The sequence below is a fragment of the Halichoerus grypus genome, chromosome 15 (genome assembly GCF_964656455.1).
Source record: "Halichoerus grypus chromosome 15, mHalGry1.hap1.1, whole genome shotgun sequence".
Taxonomy (NCBI): Eukaryota; Metazoa; Chordata; class Mammalia; order Carnivora; family Phocidae; genus Halichoerus; species Halichoerus grypus.
In genome coordinates this window covers 50057868-50079123 of record NC_135726.1, presented here as the reverse complement: position 1 = coordinate 50079123, position 21256 = coordinate 50057868, and the positions used below count along the sequence as shown (strand labels likewise).

The window sequence follows — 21256 nt, the reverse complement described above, 5'->3', positions numbered from 1 at the left end:
GTGCTGAGGCCAACCACCTCCATCGACGCATGCTCAGTCCGCCGCAGACGCTCCGTTCTCGCTCGCCCAGCCCTCGGCGCATGCGTAAGGCCAGCACCCCGCGGGTCCTGCTCTCAGCTCGGAACCGCGCTACCTCCTCGTCTTCCTCTTTCGGCCCTGCGTTCCTTGGGTGCCACTTCCGGGGTGCCTAGACCGGTTCCGGAGTGGCCGGTGCCTGCTCTCTCGGTCTCCCCCACGCTCCTTGTCCCCCAGACGCCATTTACAGGCCCGTGGCTTGTGGTGGAACCTCCCCCCACCAGCCAAAGCGCGCGTAGCGCTGCGCCCCAAGAGCCAATCAGCAGCCGCCTTAGGTAAGGGACCCGCAAGCCCGCGCGAGGCTTGTGCGCCGGCAGGGGGCGGGGCGCGGGGCGCGTTTCGGGGCCCCGCCCCCTTTTCGACCGCTAAACGGTCGCTCGGGCGCCCGGCGGGTGTGTGTAACTGAGTAGGGAGCGAAGAGCAACCCTTAAAATACCGGGTTGGCCGGCTTTGGGTGGGGACCGATAAATAATGTGTAAATAGGAACTTCGGTTCTGGGAGGGCCTAAGTATTGCAAAGGTCCCAACGATAGCGTGTAAAGGGAAACTTAAGTTTTGGGATCACGCTCGCAGAGGGTCTACAAACAGACCCTATGTGCCCGGGAGGTCCTCTAAATACTGCGTAAAAAGAAACTTAAGTTGTAGGGTTCCCCATAGGCTTACAAGCAGGTGCCTAATTATGGGGGGTGCCCTCTGAGCAATCTATAAACTCGTAAGTTCCATATCAAACTTGTAAAATTATGTGTTCAGGTGTCAGAGGGTCCTTAGAAAAAGAGTGTGAATCGACTCTTAACGTTCTAGGGGCGGGGGGTGGGCATAGATATGGAGTCAGGAGTTTGCAAATAGACACTTAGGTTCGGGGAGAGTCCCCACAAGGGTCGTGTGAAGAGATGCGCAGGTGGTGAGGAAGCTGCCCAGAGAATGCCTTGTTAGATTCCTAACGTCTGCGAGGTTACCGTCAGAGTCCTGTAAATAAACACAGACTGGCTTCAAGCATTTTGGGAGAACCCTCAAAGGAGCCTGGAAACATTGGGGGTCCCCAAATTGCATGTAGGTGGACTCAGATTCTGGGGAGCTCCCCCTTAGAGCTGTCAAGTAGAAGCAGATACTGTGCAAGTTCCCAGAATAACATGCAAAGGGACCCCTTACTGCGTGGGAAGGGGGTTCCCTTGGTGTGTAAACAGATGCTTGAGCGGAATCCCCATTGAGGAAAGATACTTAAGGGTCCGGGTGGGGGGTGGGGCTGTCTCCAGACTGGTCTCCATTAACCAACACTTAATGGCAGGGGAGGGTGGAGTCCCGATTTCTGTGGGGGAATCTCCCTCAGAGATTGTAAACAGTCATTTAAGTGCTGAGTGGATCGTTTTCCATAAGCATGTGTAAACAGGCCTTGCCCTCCTGTCTCAGAAGGCAGTTTGAGCTCAGTTTGTGGCTGAAGAGGTCACTTGGAGCAATGAGGAGCTAGACAAGCCCCTGCCTGGCTAGCAAAATTACTCCCACATCCTGTAAACACTGCAGTTCTGGAGAAAGAATCTTGCACAGGGACCTGTTAGTCACTGTTTGCTTGGGTGGGAGGGGGGGGTTCATAGGATGATTTCACAGACACCAAAGAGCTAAGCAAGGGTCAGCAAACCTTCTGTAAAGGGCCAGAGGGGAATTGTTTGAGATTCTGCAGGCCGTACTGTCTCCGTCTCAACTACTCAGTTCTGCCATTGTATGAAGAAGGCAGCTGTAGACAATTGATAAATTGATGGACGTGGCTGTGTTCCAATAAAACTTTATTCACAAAAACAGAAGGGAGCCCTGATTTGGTCCATAGGCTACAGTTTGCCAACTTGACCTGTGAGCTATATAGTAAATGGCGTTATAGTCCTGCAAGCAGACTGTTAAGTACTCAGACACTTCCCTAGAATGAAGTGTAAACAGCTGGGGAAACTCCCTAGTGGGACCTATAAAGATAATTAAATGGTAGGGAGTGGATCATATCGGTAGCAGTACATTTTATAACATCTTAGATTAACCACTGGTGAGTGGTGTGTGAGGGATGGCAGACCATCAGAAATGGAGGGTAAACAGACTGATGCCAGATGAGACACCAGATGAAAATAGGCCCTTGAATGCCCTGCATATGCCAGTATTCGGTAATCAAAACAGTAGTTGTCGGACTGAGGATCATGTTACTGATTTGTAAGGAAATGCTTTGCTGCAGTTTGGGAAAGAAGATGTCCCATTTTATGTGACCCTCCCCCTATGAGTTGTACTTATGTTGGGGCAAAGGGATTAATAGTTGGGAATAGTTTTGGCTACAAGTAAGAGGAGTGTATTTGTTTATCACCACATCCAGAAGTAGACAACGTAAAGTTAATAATAGGGGACCCCCTAATCTTTTTCTATCATGCCTTCTCTCCTTCCTTCCAGTCCAAGGTGCCTGCTTGAGCTCCAGCCTGCACACCACATTCCTTCCAGCCAGGAGGAGGGCAAAAGGCCAGTACCAGTGCCAAAATGTGCCAATGTCTGTGAAGGAAAGTTCCTGAAAGTTGCCAAAACACACTTCTGGTTCATATCAGTGGCCAGAAAGAACTTAGTCACATGGCCACCTACCTGCAAATTATGCTGGGAAGTGTGTTCTGGACAGCCATGTGCCCTGCTCAGAACTGAGGGTTTTATATTTTTTGGAAGAAGTGAAGGAAGATTAGATCTTGAGAGCCAGCTGGCAGCCGCTGCCACAGCACAGAGCTCTCTGGAAACAAAGTGCCTTTTTACAGTCCAGAGTGAGCCAGATCAGAGAGCGTCTCTTCACCCTGAAATCAACCTCTTTCTCTCTGTAGGCAACCATGTCTGAGTCTGGCCATAGTCAGCCTGGGCTCTATGGGCTAGAGAGGCGGCGACGGTGGAAGGAGCCTGGCCCTGGCGGCCCCCAGAATCTCTCTGGGCCTGGTGGTCGGGAGAGGGACTACATTGCCCCGTGGGAGAGAGAGAGACGGGTGAGTGAGTGGACCCAAGGGTAACATCCACGTATCCACTCGTTCCACAAATGTTTTTTAAGCACCTGCCATGTGCCAGGCACTAATCTAGATGCTGGGGCTCTATGAACAAAACTGACAGGCCTCATGGAGTAAGGGCAGAGTGACAAAGGGGCTGTCTTAGATGAAGTGGACAGAGAGACCCTCCCTGAAGAGGTGACAAAATACACCATGACAGGATGTGAGTGAAGGGCATTCTGGGACAGAACAGCAAATGTGAAGGCCCTGAGCCCTGTGTGTGGTGAATTCAGGGAGTAGCTGGAAGCCAGTGTGGCTGCAGAGGCTGAAGAACAGAAGGTGATTGAAGATCATGTCGGAGAGGTAACAGGCCAGATCACGTTGGACCTGAGAGGCCTGGGAAAGGAGTTTGGATTTCACCGAATGAAATTGGCATTGGAGAGTTTGAGCTGAGCGGTGCCATAAGCTCATATTTTAAAGAGTCGTATAATAACAGCAGTAGCTGTTTTTTTTTTTTTTTTAAGATTTTATTTATTTATTTGAGAAGAGAGAGCACGCATGCAAGCAGGGAGAGGGAGAGAGACAGGCAGACTCTGCACTGAGCATGGAGCCTGATGCAGGGCTTGATCCCGTGACCCTGAGATCATGACCTGAAGCGAAATCTAGAGTCGGATGCTTAAGCCGCTTAGCCACCCAGGCGCCCCATAACAACAGCAGCTGTTACTATCTGTTGAGTGGCATGCAGCATGCTGGGCACCGCGCAAAGTGCTTTTTTTTTTTTTTAAAGACTTTATTTATTTGACAGAGAGAGACACAGCGAGAGAGGAAACACAAGCGGGGGGGGGGGGGGAGAGGGAGAAGCAGGCTTCCCGTGGAGCAGACAGCCCGATGTAGGGCTCGATCCCAGGACCCTGGGATCACGACCTGAGCCAGAGGCAGACGCTTAATGACTGAGCCACCCAGGCGCCCCAACCGCTCAAAGTGCTTTAACATCCTTTGGGGTCTTCCTGAACCCTGAGAGTTACCCCATGAAGGAGAAGCTAGGATAGATTTGATTTTCACTAATGAAGAAAATGCGTCTCAGAGGAGAAGGGACTTACCCAAAGTCAAAGAGTCAGTAAGCTTTGGGGCCAGAACTCAAGCCCAGATCCAGCCGAGCCCAAGCACAGCCTGTTCTGTCTGCTACAGTGTCCTGGGCTGGGAATCAGGAGCCTCGGCGTGGGCGCAGGTCCTGCCTTGCTCCCCTCGTGTGCTTAGGTGACTCACTGCCAGAACCTGCCCCCCACTCAGGTTCTTTCTCCACCTCTGAGAGAGGTTTGGGGGGAGGGTGGAAGAAGGTACCAATTGGGACCGGTTTCTGAACCATAAAAGTGCAAACATGAAGAATAATTTATTCACAGTGAGCTCAGCTCTTACTTGTTCCTTCCCTTGGGTTGCAGGACAAAGGGTCTCTCTTCCTTCCACACATATCCTGGGGAACGTTACCATCTTCCTGTACTGTCAGCTTCAGTCCCTGGATAAGCAACTCCAAAGTCTCTTGTCTTTGTCCCTGACTTTGCCATTGACTGGCCAGTGGACTCCTCACATCCCCCGTGTCCCCTGCTGACCTCAGCAACTTCCTCCCATTTCTCCTCCTCCCAGTATCCATGACAGCCCATCGGGCCTCATCCTGGACCCCCCGCCCATGCCAGTCAGACATGAGTGCTGCCCGCTGTGCCTCCTGAATACATCTCCTGTCCACCATCTCCTTGCTGCCCTCACAGTCTCAGTCCCACATATCCTCCCCTCCTCCCTGGCCTTCTGAAGGCCCACAGCCTCGCTTGTAGTTCTGTCACAACTGTTCTTTCCAGAGCACTTTTGTGCCCTTTTGTGTGTTCTTCACCATCGGCCAGTATTCCCAACATATGGTGAAGAAACAGACCTGGTGAAGGTTCATGAGTTTCCTCAGGGAACCAGAAAAGAACAAGACGCAAACTCAGATCTCTCCCTTTTCTTATCAAGCAGGTCGGGGGTGAGTCACAAGAAGCATGAGGAGGGCAAGGTGTGGGAATCAGGCCACTGGCTTGGCAGGCACAGGAGTGGAGCTGAGGAGCGAGGATGGCAGCTATCAGGTAGTGAGCACCTGCCACGTGGACCGCTTACAAGTTCGTCTACTTTCAGCCTTGTGGGAGTCCCGTGAAGAAATGCCTCTCCCTGTTGGCCAAATGAGGAAACAGGCCGAAGTGAGGGTGGTTCCTTATCCAAGTTCACACAGCCAACAAAAGGCAGGGTCAAGTTTGAACCCAGATCTAGCTCCAGGGCCCTAGCTCCTCCTACCTGGGCTTTGTTGTCTGGCAGAGGCAGCTGAATGCAGTTCTGGAGCCAGGCTTCCAGCGTTCAAATCCTGGCTCCATTGCTTGTTGGCTGTGTGACCTTGGGCAAGGCAGTTGACCTCTCTGGAACTCAATGTCTTCATTTGTAAAATGGGGATAATCATATGTATCCCCCGGGGTTGTTGGTGGAATTGAAAAGTTAATACATGACGGCATTTAGAATTGTACCTGGCACATGGAAGGCCTTCGGGAGTGTCCAGGAGAGCCAGGGGAGCTGTTCCTGAGTAACTGCCCTCCCTCACCACAGGATGGCAGCGAAGAGACAAGCTCGTCGGTCATGCAGAAAACCCCGATCATCCTCTCAAAACCTCCGGCAGAGCGGGTGAGCAGGGAAGAATCTTCTGACGGGGAGGCTGGGAGCAGTTAGGGCAAGGATCTCTCCCACTGACTGGAAGCTTCTCTCTCCCATAGTCAAAGCAGCCACCACCTCCAACAGCCCCTGCGGCCCCACCAGCCCCAGCCCCTCTGGAGAAGCCTATCGTCCTCATGAAACCACGGGAAGAGGGGAAAGGGCCTGCGGCTGCAACAAACGCGTCCAGCCCTGAGGGCGCTGCCCCTGCACCCCCCGCAGCCCCCGCGCCGCCCAAGGGAGAGAAGGAGGGGCAGAGGCCCACCCAGCCTGTGTACCAGATCCAGAACCGAGGCATGGGCACTGCCGCACCAGCAGCCATGGACCGTGAGTTGGGGCCGGGCAGGATCTGGCTGGGGGCTGGAACGCCCTCACACAGACCCTCATCACATCCTGTCTCCTGCTTCCCCCCCCCCCCCCCGTCTCCAGCGGTCGTGGGCCAGGCCAAACTACTGCCCCCAGAACGCATGAAGCACAGCATCAAATTGGTAGACGACCAGATGAATTGGTGTGACAGCGCCATTGAGGTACGCATGCTTGAGCTCGCCCAGGTCCCCGTCTCGCCACGTCCCCCCCGCCTCCCCACCGCCACCCGCTCGGCAGGCAGCACCAGACTGGACAGCTTTCGGGCAGTTGCAACGAGGAGAGAGAAGGAAAGTCCTCACCTCGCCAGGGCTGAATGGCAGTACAGCTGATCCATAGATCAGCTGTGCTGGTTGTTAAAATACTGAAATAGTTTGCTCTTGGTTGGCAAGGAGGGACTCCCACTACCCCCCGGATGCCATCCCACAGCAGGGCAGCCCTGGACTCTGCTCCAGTTCCTTTCCTAATTGGGTGAAACCCAAGCTGTACCAGTGTTAAGCGGTTTGAATCTCACTCCCCAGAGGTTCCCCGTCCATCACAGTGGCCCCTGCTCTAATTCAGACCTCACATTCCTGGACTGCCCTACCTCCAGTCTCCCAGGCTTCATTTCTCCTCTCCTGCTGCCTTCCCCCCCTAGACCCATCACATCCCATCCCTGCCCAGATTCTCCCAGATGTGTCCCTTTTCCTTCTGCAACAGCTTGGACTTACTAAAACAACATGCCAGGCCCACCTTTTACCTGGCCTGCTGCCTTTCTGTGTCCACTGTCTTACTGATACCAACTGGGAGCTTTAAAACGAAACAAGACAAAACAAAAGCCAGTGTCCAGGCCTACTCTTCAAGTAGGACGCTCCGCAGTGTTGAGAGTGTATTTGCACCATCTAGTGTGGTAGCCACTCTCCTTCTGTGTGGCTCATGGGCACTTAGCCACATATCCCCACATGTGGCTAGTATAACTAAGGAGCTAAATTTTTAGCTTTGTTTAATCTTAATTAAGTTTAAATGGCCACATGTGGACAGCATCTACCTTATTGAACAGGGCTAGGCCTAGGTATTCTGCTTTAATGTGTCTAGGGTTAGGCCCGAGGTGATTCTAAGGAGCCAGTTGAGGACTTCTGTGTTTTTCTTGAGGAGTGTCTCTCACACCCCCTGGTGGTGGAAGGCGTCAGAACTGGTGGGCCAGAGGTGAAGGTCTCAGGATTTTCCAGGACCCTTAAATCCCACAGACAGGAGCCAGGATGGGCTGACCTCCCCTTCCTGCGCTCTCTTCCCTTTTTCATGCTTTCATGTGTTTTCCCAACCTGCCAGAAGCCGAAAGCCCTCCAGGAGTCTGCTCCAGTAGCCCTCGGTTACAAGTCCTGTCTTCCTCCACCTGTCCTTCCTTCCTGTGCCTTTCTCCTTCTCTTCAGCAAAGTCAGGTTCCCCTTTTTCCCACTGTGTTCCAGCCACACTATTAGCATGTTGGTCATGCCAGGCTCTTCTCTACTTGGGAGCTCTCACAACAGTTACTCTGTGTGCCATCACATACATCCACAGGCCCTTTGCCCAACTCAGGGGCTTGAAGCCATCGAAGTTTTTCTTCATATCTGAAGAGGCAGGCAGGCCAGCCATGAAAGTCTCTGCCCCGCCCCCCTCCCCCGAGTCTCACTTCCACTCCAGCAACTGACACATTTATGAGGGTCACATTCCTTCATCTTCCCACAGTACCTGTTGGATCAGACTGATGTGTTGGTGGTTGGTGTCCTGGGCCTCCAGGGGACAGGCAAGTCCATGGTCATGTCATTGTTGTCGGCCAACACTCCTGAGGAGGACCAGAGGTAAGGGGTGTGGAAGGCCAGGAGGGAGGTGGGCACCCACCTGGGACAGGGAAGGGTGGGCCTGGGTATGGCAAGTGGTGTTACCAAAGGACTTTGGGATAATGTTTCACCTCCCATGGCCTCAATGCCTTTGTCAGATGAGAGTGGTTAGGGGCTGGACGAAATCTTTGTGTAGCTCCAAGGTAACCAATCCTGTTTCTCCCTCCCTCCTTTTCTGCCTTGCCCCCAGGAATGGTATAGAGCCCAGCTTTGGATTTAGGCTGACCTCAGTCTCAGCCCTGCCACTCACCAGTTATTTGACCTTGAGCAGGTTACTTCACTTCCCAATATCTCACTTCATCGTCTGTAAAGTGGTCTTTTGAAGGATAAGATCAGGAAGGCAAACGTTAACAAGAACGTGACACAGAGCAAATGCTCGCAGGATATTGGTTGATAAGGCCTGGTAAAAAGAATGGGGAAAGAGACTCAGATGTAGGGTGTGGGTTCTAGACCAGCCTCAGTCCTGCATTTTTGAGGAAGGACGGGGATGACTGTAAAGTATGAAGTCACAGGAGAGGAGTTGGGGGAAGAGGAAGCTTAAGAACTAGGGGCCAAAACTGAGGGCAGGGGAGGAAAGGGAAAAAGGCAGGGACTAGGGAGGAGGGAACATACACAGTCTGATTAAGGAAGACTCAAACTGGGGAAGGAGAAAGGGTAGTAGCCACTTGGGATGGTCTAAAAAAATATAGGGGTTTGGTTTTTTTAATAAAACAGGTGATACTACCTTGTACTCCATGAGTGGGCATCGGGGTCCATGAACCTCCTAACAGTAAATGCAGAATTTTACACGTGTCTGCAGTCAGGCTTTTCTTCTAGGGAAAGGGTCTGTAGTTTCCACTAGATCTTAGAGGGGTCTGATGGAGACCCAGAACAGGTTAAGAACCACTATTGTGAGAATATACATCCTCTAGAACCAGAGTTGTGGGGTTGCCCTTCCTCCCAGGTCTGCGCCATCTCCTCTCTTATAATTTGTAACTTACTTACTTGTAACTTAAGCTCATCTTGGCTCCACTTGGGAGCAGCTCCAGCTCTCTCAGAGAGCATTCTTTCCATCTCAGTTTCCCCCAGCTAGCGAAATTTCCCCCCAGCTCTGAGTTCAGATTCCTGAGCTAGAGAGAATTCTACTGGCCTAGCTAGTCTTTCTGAGCCATGTCAGACTGTGGTGTGGTGGATTTTGATACCAACTCTTGCCATCGGGTCTCTTGATTATGGTAAGAATACATCTGCTTCTCCCCTTCTTCATTTCTATCTCCTGGTCCAAGCCTCTGACATCTCACCTGGAGGATGCCAAGAACCTCCTTACTGGTCTCCCTGCTTTTGTTCAACTAGTATTTATTGAGTACTTATGATGTGCCAGGCACTGTTCTGGATGCCGGGCATACAACAGCAAAGAAAATTAGCAAAAATCTTTGTCGATAGCAAACAAAATTTGACATGTTAGAAGATGATAACCACCCGGGAAGGGATTATAGGGAAGCGGTATGGGCGCTAGATTACAGTTCTACATCCAGTGGTCGGGGAAGGCCTCACTAAGGGGGACATTGAGAAAAAGCAGACGTGGAGGAGGGAGAGCCTTCTAATCAGGGAATGGTAAAAGCTGGCCTCTGAGGCGAGAGCTTGCTTGGTGTGTGTGCAGCACAGTGTGGAGGCCATGGAGCTGGAGCAGAGTGAGCAAGGCAGGAAGTCATAGGCTATCAGGTCAGAGAGGTTAAGGGAGGGGCGCCTGGGTGGCTCTGTTGGTTAAGCATCTGCCTTCGACTCGGGTTGTGATCTCAGGGTCCTGGAATTGAGCCCCGTGTCTGGCTTCCAGCTCAGCAGGGAGTCTGCTTTTCCCTCTGTTCCTCCCCCCACTTGTGCACTCGCTCTCTCTCTCAAATAAATAAAAAATCTTAGAAAAAAAAGGATAAGGGAGGCCTGGGGTGACGGGCCTGTAAGTTGTCATCCATTCTTTCCGCCCTACAGCCCTCACCGCATAGCACAAAGGGGAGCTTTTCAAAACCCACATCCAGTCCTGTCACTTCTCTACTTAAATGTCTTCAGGGCTTCTTCAGGCTCATTAGCCAAAGCCCCAGCTCCTTACCATTTCCCACAAAGGCCTGCGTACCCTCTTCTTGCTCCCAGGCCCCCTTGTTCTCTGCTCTCGCCACACTGATCTTTGACTCCTCATATACACCACCTGTCTTCTGCCTGGGACAGTCTTTGCTTCCATCCTCCATCCCCGCTGCACCTCCCCTTTAACTTAAGTTGCTTAATTAACTCTCTTCTCTCTCACTCAGTGTGGTCATTTTGCCTCTTTTATGGCATCCCTTCCCAGCTCTGCCAACTGAGTTATCCCCACTCAGAGTGCTACATACCTCTCCTTCCTGCCACTTGAAGTTACTGATTTCTCTTGTTTTGTAAGGTAGACCAGAAGCTCCATGGAAGCAGAGCCTGTCCTCATTCACTGCCGCATCCTGGTATCTGGTACATAGGAGGCCTTCAGTACAGTGTTTGTTAAGTGGGAGGACCTTGCTCTGTGTCAGACAGCGTACTAAGCATCTCAGGGAGGTAGGGATTACCTTTTGAGAGATAGGTGCCATTACCCTGATTTTACAGATTGAAAGAGGAAATCTCTCTCTTTTTTTTTTAAGATTTTATTTATTTATTTGACAGAGAGAGACACAATGAGAGAGGGAACACAAGCAGGGGGAGTGGGAGAGGGAGAGGCAAGTTCCTGTGCTGAGCAGGGAGCCCGATGTGGGGCTCGATCCCAGGACCCTGGGATCATAACCTGAGCCAAAGGCAGATGCTTAACGACTGAGCCACCCAGGTGCCCCCAACACACTGGCTTTCTTGATCTTGGCCCTACTCCTTCTGAACGTAGGGGTGTTTGGGGAGGGATTTTTTTTTTTTTTAAGATTTTATTTATTTATTTGACAGAGAGAGAGCGTGAGAGAGGGAACACAAGCAGGGGGAGTGGGAGAGGGAGAGGCAGGCTTCCCGTAGAGCGGGGAGCCCAATGCGGGGCTCGATCCCAGGACCCTGGGATCACGACCCAAGCTGAAGGCAGACGCTTAATGACTGAGCCACCCAGGCGCCCCAGAGGAAATGTCTTTGTCCGAGCCACAGAATGTGACCAAGTTAGTTTAGTTGGTTTAGGGCAAGGCGCAGCTCTGCCTTCTTTGCTCTCCTCTCCCCATCCAGTGCAGGTAGAATCGAGGGAAACTCTCCTCACAGGGGAAGAACTGGGGACCAAGTTCTACAACCAAACAGCCTCTCGCTGTGGGGTGGGGAGTACTCAGTGCTCTATCTTGAGTGCCTGACCTGTGGCAAGTGCACTTGGTAATTAATAGCTAACAGCTATCAGGCACGTTCCTCAGGACCTTACATGTATTAGCCTCATAGTAACCCTAAGGGTTTTGAGACCATTGTTATCCCCATTTATAGATGAGGAAACAGAGGAGAAAGACATTAAGGACTTGCCCAAAGCCACATAGCCAGGAAGAGGCAGAGCTGGGATTTGAATCCCAGCAGTCTAGCAAAGTCCCTACTCTTAAATACCTCAGGCTACTGACTTCATTAAATGAGTTGACAGATCTACTTAGGAGTAAGGGTAAAGTCATGCGGAATAAAATGTAGGCCCCCAGACAGCAGGGGCCACAGATGGAAGGCTTTGTGGGCAGGCAGGGAACCATGCCTCACATGCTCCTTTCACAGGGTCATACTCCGGAGGTGTCAAAGGCTGAGAACCAGACCTCTAATGCACCCCACCTGCTCCTCTCCACAGGGCATATGTTTTCCGGGCCCAGAGTGCCGAAATGAAGGAACGAGGGGGCAACCAGACCAGTGGCATAGACTTCTTTATTACCCAAGAGCGGATTGTTTTCCTGGACACACAGGTGCCAACTCCACACGCCCCACCCTACTGCATGCCGCATTCAGCTCCATCTCTGAATATTTTTAAGCTAGAATCCTGCTTGGATTCCACGTGGTTTCAGCCAAGTTGTGTCTTTTCTTGGCCTTTAGTCTCTTAGCATATTTTGCCTCCCTCCCCTCCCATCCATCCTGTACACAGTAGCCTAAAGAATCCTCCAGCAGAGTGGTTAAATGTGTGGGCCCTGGAGTCGGTCTGTGTATGTCCAGGTTCTGCCTTCAATTCTTACCAGTTGGGTGACTTGAAGCAGGTGTTTACCTCCCCTGCCCACCCCCCCGACCTCAGTTTCTTTGTCTATAAATGGGGACGGTAATTTGTTCTCAGCCTCACAGGATCATTGCAAGGATTCAGTAGAACAGCCCAGGCAGAGTACTTGGCATAGGACCTGGCATGTAGTTAGTGTTCAGGCCCATCACTATCATTAGAACTGTCATGTGTTTGGCAGTTTTCCTCATCTTCTCCCTTGCCCTCAGGCAGAGTCCCTGTTCCTTAGCATGGTGTTCAAGGCCTGTGGGGCTTGCCTCTTTCATACTCCAGCTCCCCTCTCTGGTGTAGTGTCGAGCTCCACCACACACACCACAAGGCCTTGCCATGATCTCTCTCCCTTCTGGGCTGTCCTCATCCTGTTCCCTTTATCTGAAACAGCCTATTCCTCAGTTTTCTTAAGTGGGAAGAATATGATTGCCTACCTTGTAGGGTTTTGTGAGGCTTCAGTGAGTGAATACAAGTGAAGTCCTAGTGACAGTGCCGGACATGAAGTATGTACTTCCTACTCTTAGCTGGCAGTATCATGATCATGAGAACACCCTCTCTCCCCTTGCCTTTTTGCCTGGCTGATGCCTTCTCCCAGAAGCCTTCCCCTCCTCCGAGCACCCACCAGTGCCGTGTGCACCCTCCATCACAGCACTGTTTTCTCAGCCTGCTTTGTGGGTACTGCCCCCACTCCACACCTGCCTGGGGCTCTTCAGGGAGCAGCTCTGCTGGTCAGGGCCTGGCCCATAGTTGGTGCTCACTGAATGTTGATGGAACAAAGTTCTAGTCACCACAGGCATTGATGACACAGAGAGTGGAAAATCCACAAATGTGGCATGAGGTCTGTGAGGCAGGCCCTCTGCAGGGGCCACCGGGACCTAGAGACCAACCGCACTGCTGCGTGCTGGGTCCAAGACCCACATGGAGCAGAACGGGAGTCAAGACAGAATAGAGCGTGCAGCGTTGGGAGTTTTAGAAAGCGAGCAGTTGGGAGAGCCTGTTACCTAAAGAATTCCACTCGTGGCCGTAAGAAGTCAAGAAGACTGCCCAGCTGATTTAACTCTTAATGGTTTTTGAATGGAATGTTCCTTTGAGAAAAGGTGATGAACTCACCAGTGATTCTTTTACACCCACTGATGCAGTTTTTAAATCCTCACAATTTTCACACTAATCCTTGTTTTTTTGACCAAAGTAATTATCTTAGTGAAGTTTTAAAAGCATTTGAAACAAGGGAAGAAAAGGCTCTTGAAGGGACATGACTCATTCAAGTCAGTATTACATTTATTAGCACTAGGGGAGTTCTCTTGAGCATGAGGCACTGGAGAGCAGTGATGATTTGCAAAAGAGCTGGGGGGAGTGTATTTGCTTTGAAACATTCTTCTTTCACCTCCTCTTGCTGACTAGCACTTACTCATTAGAAACTGCCCATGTCTCTCACCTCACTTTGTCCTGAGAGAGGCGAGGTATTGGCCTTCAACATGTGGAACTTGGGTGGCTGCAACCCTGAGGGTCCCGACCACCAGCCCCTTTCCTGACACCTTCTCTTCCTTGCTGCAGCCCATCCTCAGCCCCTCCATCTTGGACCACCTTATCAACAATGACCGCAAGCTGCCTCCAGAGTACAACCTGCCCCACACCTACGTTGAGATGCAGGTGAGGGGGCCAAGCCAGTCCTAGGGGAGAGGTCTCACCCTTCCCCTCAAGATTTGTGATGGGGAGTTGGATATGGGTTTTACCTAGTTTCTGCTTCGTAAAGAGCCCTGGGTGCCCCAAGAGCTGTAGGGAAGAATAGCATTGAGAGTCCTGTCTGGCTCTACTCCTGACTGTGCTCCTCAGAAAAGTCATTTCCTGCCCCCTCCCCCTTCAGGCCTCGTTACCTGCCTGTGTAAGATGGGGGTGATCGTTCCTACCTCGCCTGACTTAGGGATGGCCATAAAGGAAGTGCCAGCATAGCCTGAGGCCCTTGCCCTGCTGCCCCCTCGGCTAAGTCCTGGGAACAGGGGCCCAGTCTGGGCAGAGAGGCCCTTCAGCTCTCGTCCCTTCCTGCCCACTCTCAGTCCCTCCAGATTGCTGCTTTCCTCTTCACGGTCTGCCACGTGGTGATCGTCGTCCAGGACTGGTTCACAGACCTCAGTTTGTACAGGTGAGCAGGTGGGGGGGGGGAGCAGGCGGGGAGGGGGAGCAGGTGGGGGGGGGGCAGGCAAGACATGGGGCCAGGGACTCAGCTACTTGGCCAGGTCTCACAGGTTCCACACAGCAGCCACGGGACCCCTTTACAATATGAGTGGGAGTGGGTCACATACTTACAGCTCTCCACTGACTTTTCACGTCACTCAGAATGAAATCCATAGTCCTTCCCAAGCATGGCCTACAAGGTCCTACAGGTACAGTCCGGTCATCTCACTGACCTTCTCTCTCACCACTTTCCCTCACTCCTTCCGTTAAAGCCCTAATGACCTCACGGCCATTCTTCATGCAGCCTAGAACCTCTGCACTCCATCCCTCGGCTGGAAATATTCTTCCTGCGAACCTCAGACTCTCTCATGTCCTTTGGACCACCTCAGGCCTTCCTGATACAACCCCCCTATACTCCCCACTTCCTAGTCTACTGTGTTTTCCTTCATTTGCATTTATCACTCCCTGATAGGACATTGCAGATCTCTCTACCGGTCCGTCTCCCCCCCATTAGAATGTAAGCCCCAGGAGCCCCAGTGCCTCACACAGTGCCTGGCACAAGGTAGATAATACATGTTTGCTGAGTGAAGAGCATCATCAGGATCTGGCTTGTCCATCTTGTCCATCTCCTCCAGGCATGGGTACCATTCCGTTGGTACCCTGGCAGACAGGGAAAGGGAAGGAGTTGGGATCTGGCAGGAGTCCTGCCTGAAGCAGCTGGAGGTTCTAGAAATGCCCCCCCAGACAGAACTGGCTTAGAACCTGAGGCACAAGGGTTCCTCTTGGCCTCAGGCCCTAGGGGATAGCGGTGTGGAGGCCAGCTGCCTTGGGCACAGGGCCCAGACAGAAGGAAGGAACAGGAGCTCATGGGGAGGGGAGAGCTGAGCCAAGGGAAGCAGATGTCTCCAAAGTGAGGCAGCCCTGGGTTTGAACCCCAGCTCTTATTAGATGAGTGTTTTTTTTTCCTTAGCTGCTCATAGGCAGATTGTTTTATGCAGATTAAATGAGTTAAGGAATTCAAAGCATTCAGCATAGCGTAGTACCTGGTACATAGTAAGCAATTGATGAATGGAAGCTTAACATTTATATTAGTAACCCCGGGGGTGGGGGTGAACTGTGGGTCTGGCCAACAGTAAAAATGGCTTTCTGGGAGAGCCAGCTGTTGGGACTAGATCGAAGTGTCTTATTTCTGAAACACCCCCCCCCACCATTGTGTATTTGAATTCATTCACATGACAAATATATTGAACATTTATGGATGCCGTTCACTGTTCTGGGCACTGAGGACACAGGTTTGAATAAAACAGACTGCCCTGTGGAGTTTACATTCTGATTGGGGCATAGACTCAGGATGGCACATGGCAGAGCCTAGCGGTGGGCTTCTTAGCGGGTGAACCCCTTGAAACTGGATGACATATATAAGTGTGTCTGTGTGAGAATATGCATAGCTTTTTATTGGGTCCCATTATCCCCTACCTCAGATAGCATTTATTTTATTTACATATTTGGAAAATTTATTTTAAAATAGCATAAATTGAAATTTAGGTCCACACAGAAACCTGCACATGGATGTTTATAAGGCAGCTTTATTCATGGGGCTCCTGGGTGGCTCAGTCGGCTAAGCGTCTGACTCTTGATTTTGGCTCGGGTCATGGTCTCAGGGTGGTGGTAGCAAGCCCTGCATCGGGCTCCGTGCTGTGCGTGGAGTCTGCTTGCAATTCTCTTTCTCCCCCTCTCCCCACTTCTGCGTGCTCACGTGCATGTTCTCTCTCTCAAATAAATAAATAAAGCAGCTTTATTCATAATTGCCAAAACTAGGAAGCAATCAAGATATCTTTCAGTAGGTAAATTAATAAACTGTGGTACATCCAGACAATGGAATATTATATCAAACCATGAAAAGACATGGAGAAAGTACATATTCTTAAGTGCATATTACTAAGTGAAGGAAGCCAATTTGAAAGGGCTACTGTAGGATTCCAACTATATGACATTCTGGAAAAGGCAAAACTGTGGAGACAAGTGAAAAGCTCGGGTTGGGAAGGGAAGGAGGGGCGAATATGTGGAGCACAGAGGATTTTTAGGGCAGTGAAACCGTTCATTATAATACGTGTGGTAGATACGTGACATTTTGTCAAAACTCGGAATACACAACACCAAGAGGAAACCCTAATGTAAACCATGGACTTTGGGTGATAATAATGTGTCATAGGTCCATCAGAATGGTGATAGTGGGGGAGGCTATGCGTGTGTGGGGGCTGGGTGTCTATGGAAATCCCTATACTTAGTACTCAGTTTTGCGGTGATCTCACAGACGCTTTAAAAAATGGAAGTATTTTTTGTTGTTTTTTTTTTTTTTTAAGATTTTTTGTTTATTTTTTAACAGAGAGAGAGACAGCGAGAGAGGGAACACAAGCAGGGGGAGTGGGAGAGGGAGAAGCAGGCTTCCCGCCGAGCAGGGAGCCCGATGCGGGGCTCGATCCCAGGACCCTGGGACCACGACCCGAGCCCAAGGCAGACGCTTAACGACTGAGCCACCCAGGCGCCCCTGTTGGTTTTTTTTTTTTGTTAGAAGTATTTTTTTTAATAGCATAAGCTCATTAAAAAATGCACACATCTGGCAGGGGTCCATGGATTGGTGTCTGAGAGAGTTGTCTCTGAATTCCCTACAATTGTGTGAGAAATAGGGTGTGGATGCAGCGTTTATCTCAGTGTGGTTGTGGGTTTTATCAGATCCACAAAGAGCTCTGTCCCTAGGCTGTGGGATGGGGGTACCAGTGCCAGACTGCCAACCTCTCACCCCAAACCCCAGGTTCCTCCAGACAGCAGAGATGGTGAAGCCCTCCACCCCATCCCCCAGCCATGAGTCCAGCAGCTCGTCAGGCTCCGATGAAGGCACTGAGTACTACCCCCACCTGGGTGAGAGACTTTCTGGGGGCTGGGCAGAGGAGGAATGGGGGGCAAAAACAGCACTGGGGAAGTGGGGAGCTGGGAGGAAGAAAGAGCAGAATAGCTGCTCCTTCCTCTGAGGGTCCCACCTGGCCACCAAGGGTACAAACCCCGAGTCTGGGTCCGGCTCCTGATCCGAATGAGAGCGTTTTGCGGACAGGACCCACGTATGCCCATTTCTGTGACCCTGGTGTTCCCGGCACAGACTCAGGGAGTGAGTGTTGCAGTAACCCGAGTGGCCCCAGGCACCCTGCTCCCCCTCCCTCAGCCGCACGCAGGCCAGCCTGTGCCCGCTCCGTCCTTGTCCTTGCTCCGCTGTGCTCTGCCCACGCACTGCTCTTCTACGAGGGTCTAGTTCATTTAGGTCACCCTAGGCCGGGATTTCCCTACTTCCTCTGTCTCACCAAGCCCCTGGTGCCTTCCCGGCTTACTCCTGAGCCTGTGCCTGTCTTCCTCTTTTGTCGTTTCCATCAGACCGGGGGCTCCTTGGGGGCGGAAACCACATCTGACTCACGTCTGGGTCCCCAGCATCACCCAGCACAGGGCCTGGTGCTAAAGCAAAGTAACATGTCACGTAAACATTCACGAGTGCTCTGAGCCCAGGGGTAATGGCAGATCTTTGGCACGAGAGGGGAAGTCCACACAGCCAAGCCCCAACGGCCTCACAGGACTGCATCTCTCTTCCCACCCCTCAGTCTTCCTGCAGAACAAAGCTCGCCGAGAAGACTTCTGTCCTCGAAAGCTGCGACAGATGCACCTGATGATTGACCAGCTCATGGCTCACTCCCACTTGCGTTACAAGGGTGAGGGTCCCTGAACCACCCCCAAGCTGGCCAACGGCCTCTTGATTCCTGATTTGATCCCGTGGCCCAGACGTCCGGACTGGCCTCCTGACCCTAGCTTGACGCTCATCCATGTACCTCCCCTGCCCCTCAGCATAGTACCTGCAGGCTGATGGGTTCTCTCCTCCAGGTACTCTGTCCATGTTACAGTGCAATGTCTTCCCTGGGCTCCCAGCTGACTTCCTGGACTCTGAGGTCAACTTGTTCCTGGTGCCCTTCATGGACAGCGAAGCAGAGAGCGAAAACCCACCAAGAGCAGGTATGGTTCCCCCTGGAGGGAGACACAGGATGCCCTCGTGTGGGGTGGTAGGGACCCACACTGGTCTGAGGGGAGACTCTGGCTTGTCCCGAAGGTGCTCGGACCCTTTCTTAGGAGTGTGTGTCCAAGTCATGGAAGTACAGGAAGAGCTGGGCTGGGTCTGAACGGGGAGGTACTCCTGGCATTCCAGCCCAGGATGCTGGGTGACCGGGAGAAAGGAAAGGCCCTTTCTTGGCAGGCTGGCCCTCTTATCCTCCTCACCTCAACGTTCCAGGACCCGGTTCCAGCCCGCTCTTCTCCCTGCTCCCTGGGTACCGGGGCCACCCCAGTTTCCAGTCCTTGGTGAGCAAGCTCCGGAGCCAAGTGATGTCCATGGCCCGGCCACAGCTGTCACACACAATCCTCACTGAGAAGAACTGGTAAGAGCTCTTGGCAGAGGGGTCGGCGTGAGGGCCCCACCCTGGTGCAGGCAAGAGGAAGGTCTCAGTGATCTCTCCACATCTCAGCTTCCTTTTCTGAAACATCGATGATTGCTTCCATGCCGGGCAGCATGCTGCTTCATGTGATCTGGAGTCCTCCCGAGTAGCCAGCAGGGTTGAAGTCTTGTCACCAGTTTTACTAGTGGGGAAATCTAGGCTCAGAGAAAGGAAATGTCACATAGCACCGTCACGCACCTGTGGCCAGGTGTCATTTGATGGTGAGGAGTAGGAACAGTGAGCCCAGTCAGCCTGAGGAGTGTTTATTCTGAGGCCCTGAGGGCAGAACGTGTGGCCTCACAGGAGGGGACACTGGAATGTCCCCACAGCAGCTGCATTCTCCAGCTCTCACCGGATGGCACAGTCGCACTGTCCCCCGCCACGTTCCCTCCTTCTCTGCCGACTAGCTTTCCCTCCCCTGCTCTCACAGAGCCCTGAGCCTCCCCAGCCCCGACTTCACACGACTCTGTGTCCGGAGCCCACGGCAGGTCTGCCAGATCCAGGTCGGCACCATCTCCTTTCCGGGAGACACACGTTTGAGAGGAAGATGGCTTGGCTTGGGGCAGCTCTAGCACGGCTCCCCGGGGTCTGCGCTCAGCTGTGGCCAGAAGGGGCCGGGAGCTCTGTTCCTCTCATTGCCTATGGCAGAGCCCAGGGGGGCGAGGGTCACGCAGCTGTTAGACTCATCATTAGAAGACTCTGGAGGGAGATAGAGGTGGAACGCCAACCCACAAAGGCCAACACCGAGTGGAGTGGGGAGAAGTTTGGACTCGGAGTTGGGGCCTGAGGCCTAGGGTCCAGACCGGGCACCTTCAGCTCGGCTCACCCTGGGTGAGGTCTGAGCACCTGGGCCAGTCCCGTCAGCATTACCGTCTTCCCTGCGTCCCGACCGAGGAGGCTCTTGTCTCGGGGCGTATGGGGCGTACGCAGGACCTGTTCTCCCACCTGACCGGGGTCAGTGCAAGGCTGGCCGGCCGCAGCCAGGGCAACTGACTGCTGACCTCCTCCCACAGGTTCCACTACGCTGCCCGGATCTGGGACGGCGTGAAGAAGTCCTCTGCCCTGGCAGAGTACAGCCGCCTGCTGGCCTGAGGCCGAGGGAAGGCACGTCATGCAGAGAACCCACTTCTGGGTCCCCATGGATGGTGAGGGAGCACACGTGTCCTACCCCCCTGGTGGGCTGGAGAGTGGCAGCAGGCCTGATGGATGAGGGACCGCGACATTCTCGCCCAGAGACATGAGGTGTCCAGGGCCAGGCCCCCCCACCCTCAGTGGAGTATTGTTCAGGGGGCAACTTTGAGATCCCACCTCCAACCTGGGACAGGGCGGCCCATCCTCAGTTCCCCGCAGGGACAGGCAGTGGGAGTAGTCTGAATGGTCCCCAAGAATCCCAGGTTCCATCTTGACCTCCGTCTGCAGGGACAGGAGCAACAGGTCCTCCTCCCTGACTGTAAGCCCTTTCCTGTAAGGTGCAGCAGGGTCTGGGAGCTCTTCGTTGGGGCAGGTCTGGTGGTTCGAATAAAAACAGTCACGCAAGCCTGTTCTGGTGCTTCTCTTCTTCCCCTCTCCCCAGCATGCTGTCCTGGGGACCAGGGCAAATTGGGGTCCCAGCCTTTGGGGGCAGAGTACCTGCAGCCACCATTGGAGCCTGAGTGAACTTCCCATGGGAACACATCCACTGTAGGTCATAGAGTTGGCAGGAGCAGATGGAGACCAGTCTCTGCTAAGGAGGAAGCCCCTAGAAAGGGGTATTCTGTTTCCTGGGGTGACATCAAGCCTCCCATCTCCGTGGTACTGATAGGAAAATACAGTGCCTTCTTTTGGCTAAATGCAGTTCCTACCCTCGTGTCCTCTGCTTTCAGTTGAGGACAGTGCCTGCCTTCGGTGAAATGCCTCGTTAAATGCAGTGCCTAATTCAATACATGCTTAAAAAATAGAACCTATCCCGGTTCAAGATAGTACTTACCCTGTGTTGAAACAGCTTCTACCCTTATGCAAGTACTCCCACCTTACTTACACACAGTGCCTACTGTTGGTTAAATATGGTGGCTTCCTTTCCCCACAGACCTCATCTACCCTTGTTTAAAAGTAGTCTCTACCTTTAAATCCAGAACTGACTCTCAGTCAGATACACCGTACACTTCAATATAGGACCTACCCTCATCTGCTCAGTTTAAATAGGCTACGTCTTAGCTTGGTGTTTCCCAAAGTATGTCTCCAAATTGGCCTGGCCACCTCACCCAACCCCAACTAGTCTTGACCTTCAAATCCTGCTGTTCCACCCTTCACATTGGTTCCAGTCACCAGCCGAGTCTGCCCGCTACCCCATACCCCTTTGGTCCCCCTGCCTTCCTCCTGCCCTTGGGCATACCCATACAGTCCTGGTGTCCTTGTC

General features: G+C 52.4%; 2 protein-coding genes across 8 annotated transcripts in view; one reads left to right on the top strand and one right to left on the bottom strand.

Annotated features, from left to right (window-relative positions):
- Positions 1 to 156, bottom strand: part of ZNF283 (zinc finger protein 283) — a 113858-nt gene extending 113702 nt beyond the window's left edge. Inside the window, exon 1 of the mRNA XM_078062607.1 lies at positions 18 to 156. The gene's annotated coding sequence lies outside the window, so the exon portion shown is untranslated. The remainder of the gene's footprint in view (positions 1 to 17) is intronic.
- On the top strand, positions 75 to 20397 carry SMG9 (SMG9 nonsense mediated mRNA decay factor). Of its 7 annotated transcripts, XM_078062619.1 has the most exons (15): positions 76 to 350; positions 2493 to 2558; positions 2903 to 3058; positions 5675 to 5749; positions 5839 to 6103; positions 6206 to 6303; positions 7844 to 7956; positions 11762 to 11873; positions 13718 to 13813; positions 14218 to 14303; positions 17148 to 17254; positions 17980 to 18087; positions 18257 to 18385; positions 18624 to 18804; positions 19875 to 20397. In XM_078062619.1, the coding sequence occupies exons 3-15, from the start codon at positions 2909 to 2911 to the stop codon at positions 19951 to 19953; spliced, it is 1599 nt and encodes a 532-aa protein (XP_077918745.1). In that variant the 5' UTR covers positions 76 to 350; positions 2493 to 2558; positions 2903 to 2908; the 3' UTR covers positions 19954 to 20397. The 7 variants fall into 7 exon arrangements, with proteins under 7 accessions (XP_077918746.1, XP_077918745.1, XP_077918744.1 ...); XM_078062620.1 differs by lacking the exon at positions 2493 to 2558 and having other exon boundaries at positions 75 to 350; positions 18302 to 18385; XM_078062618.1 differs by lacking the exon at positions 2493 to 2558 and having other exon boundaries at positions 77 to 350.
- The last annotated feature ends 859 nt before the right edge of the window (positions 20398 to 21256 follow it).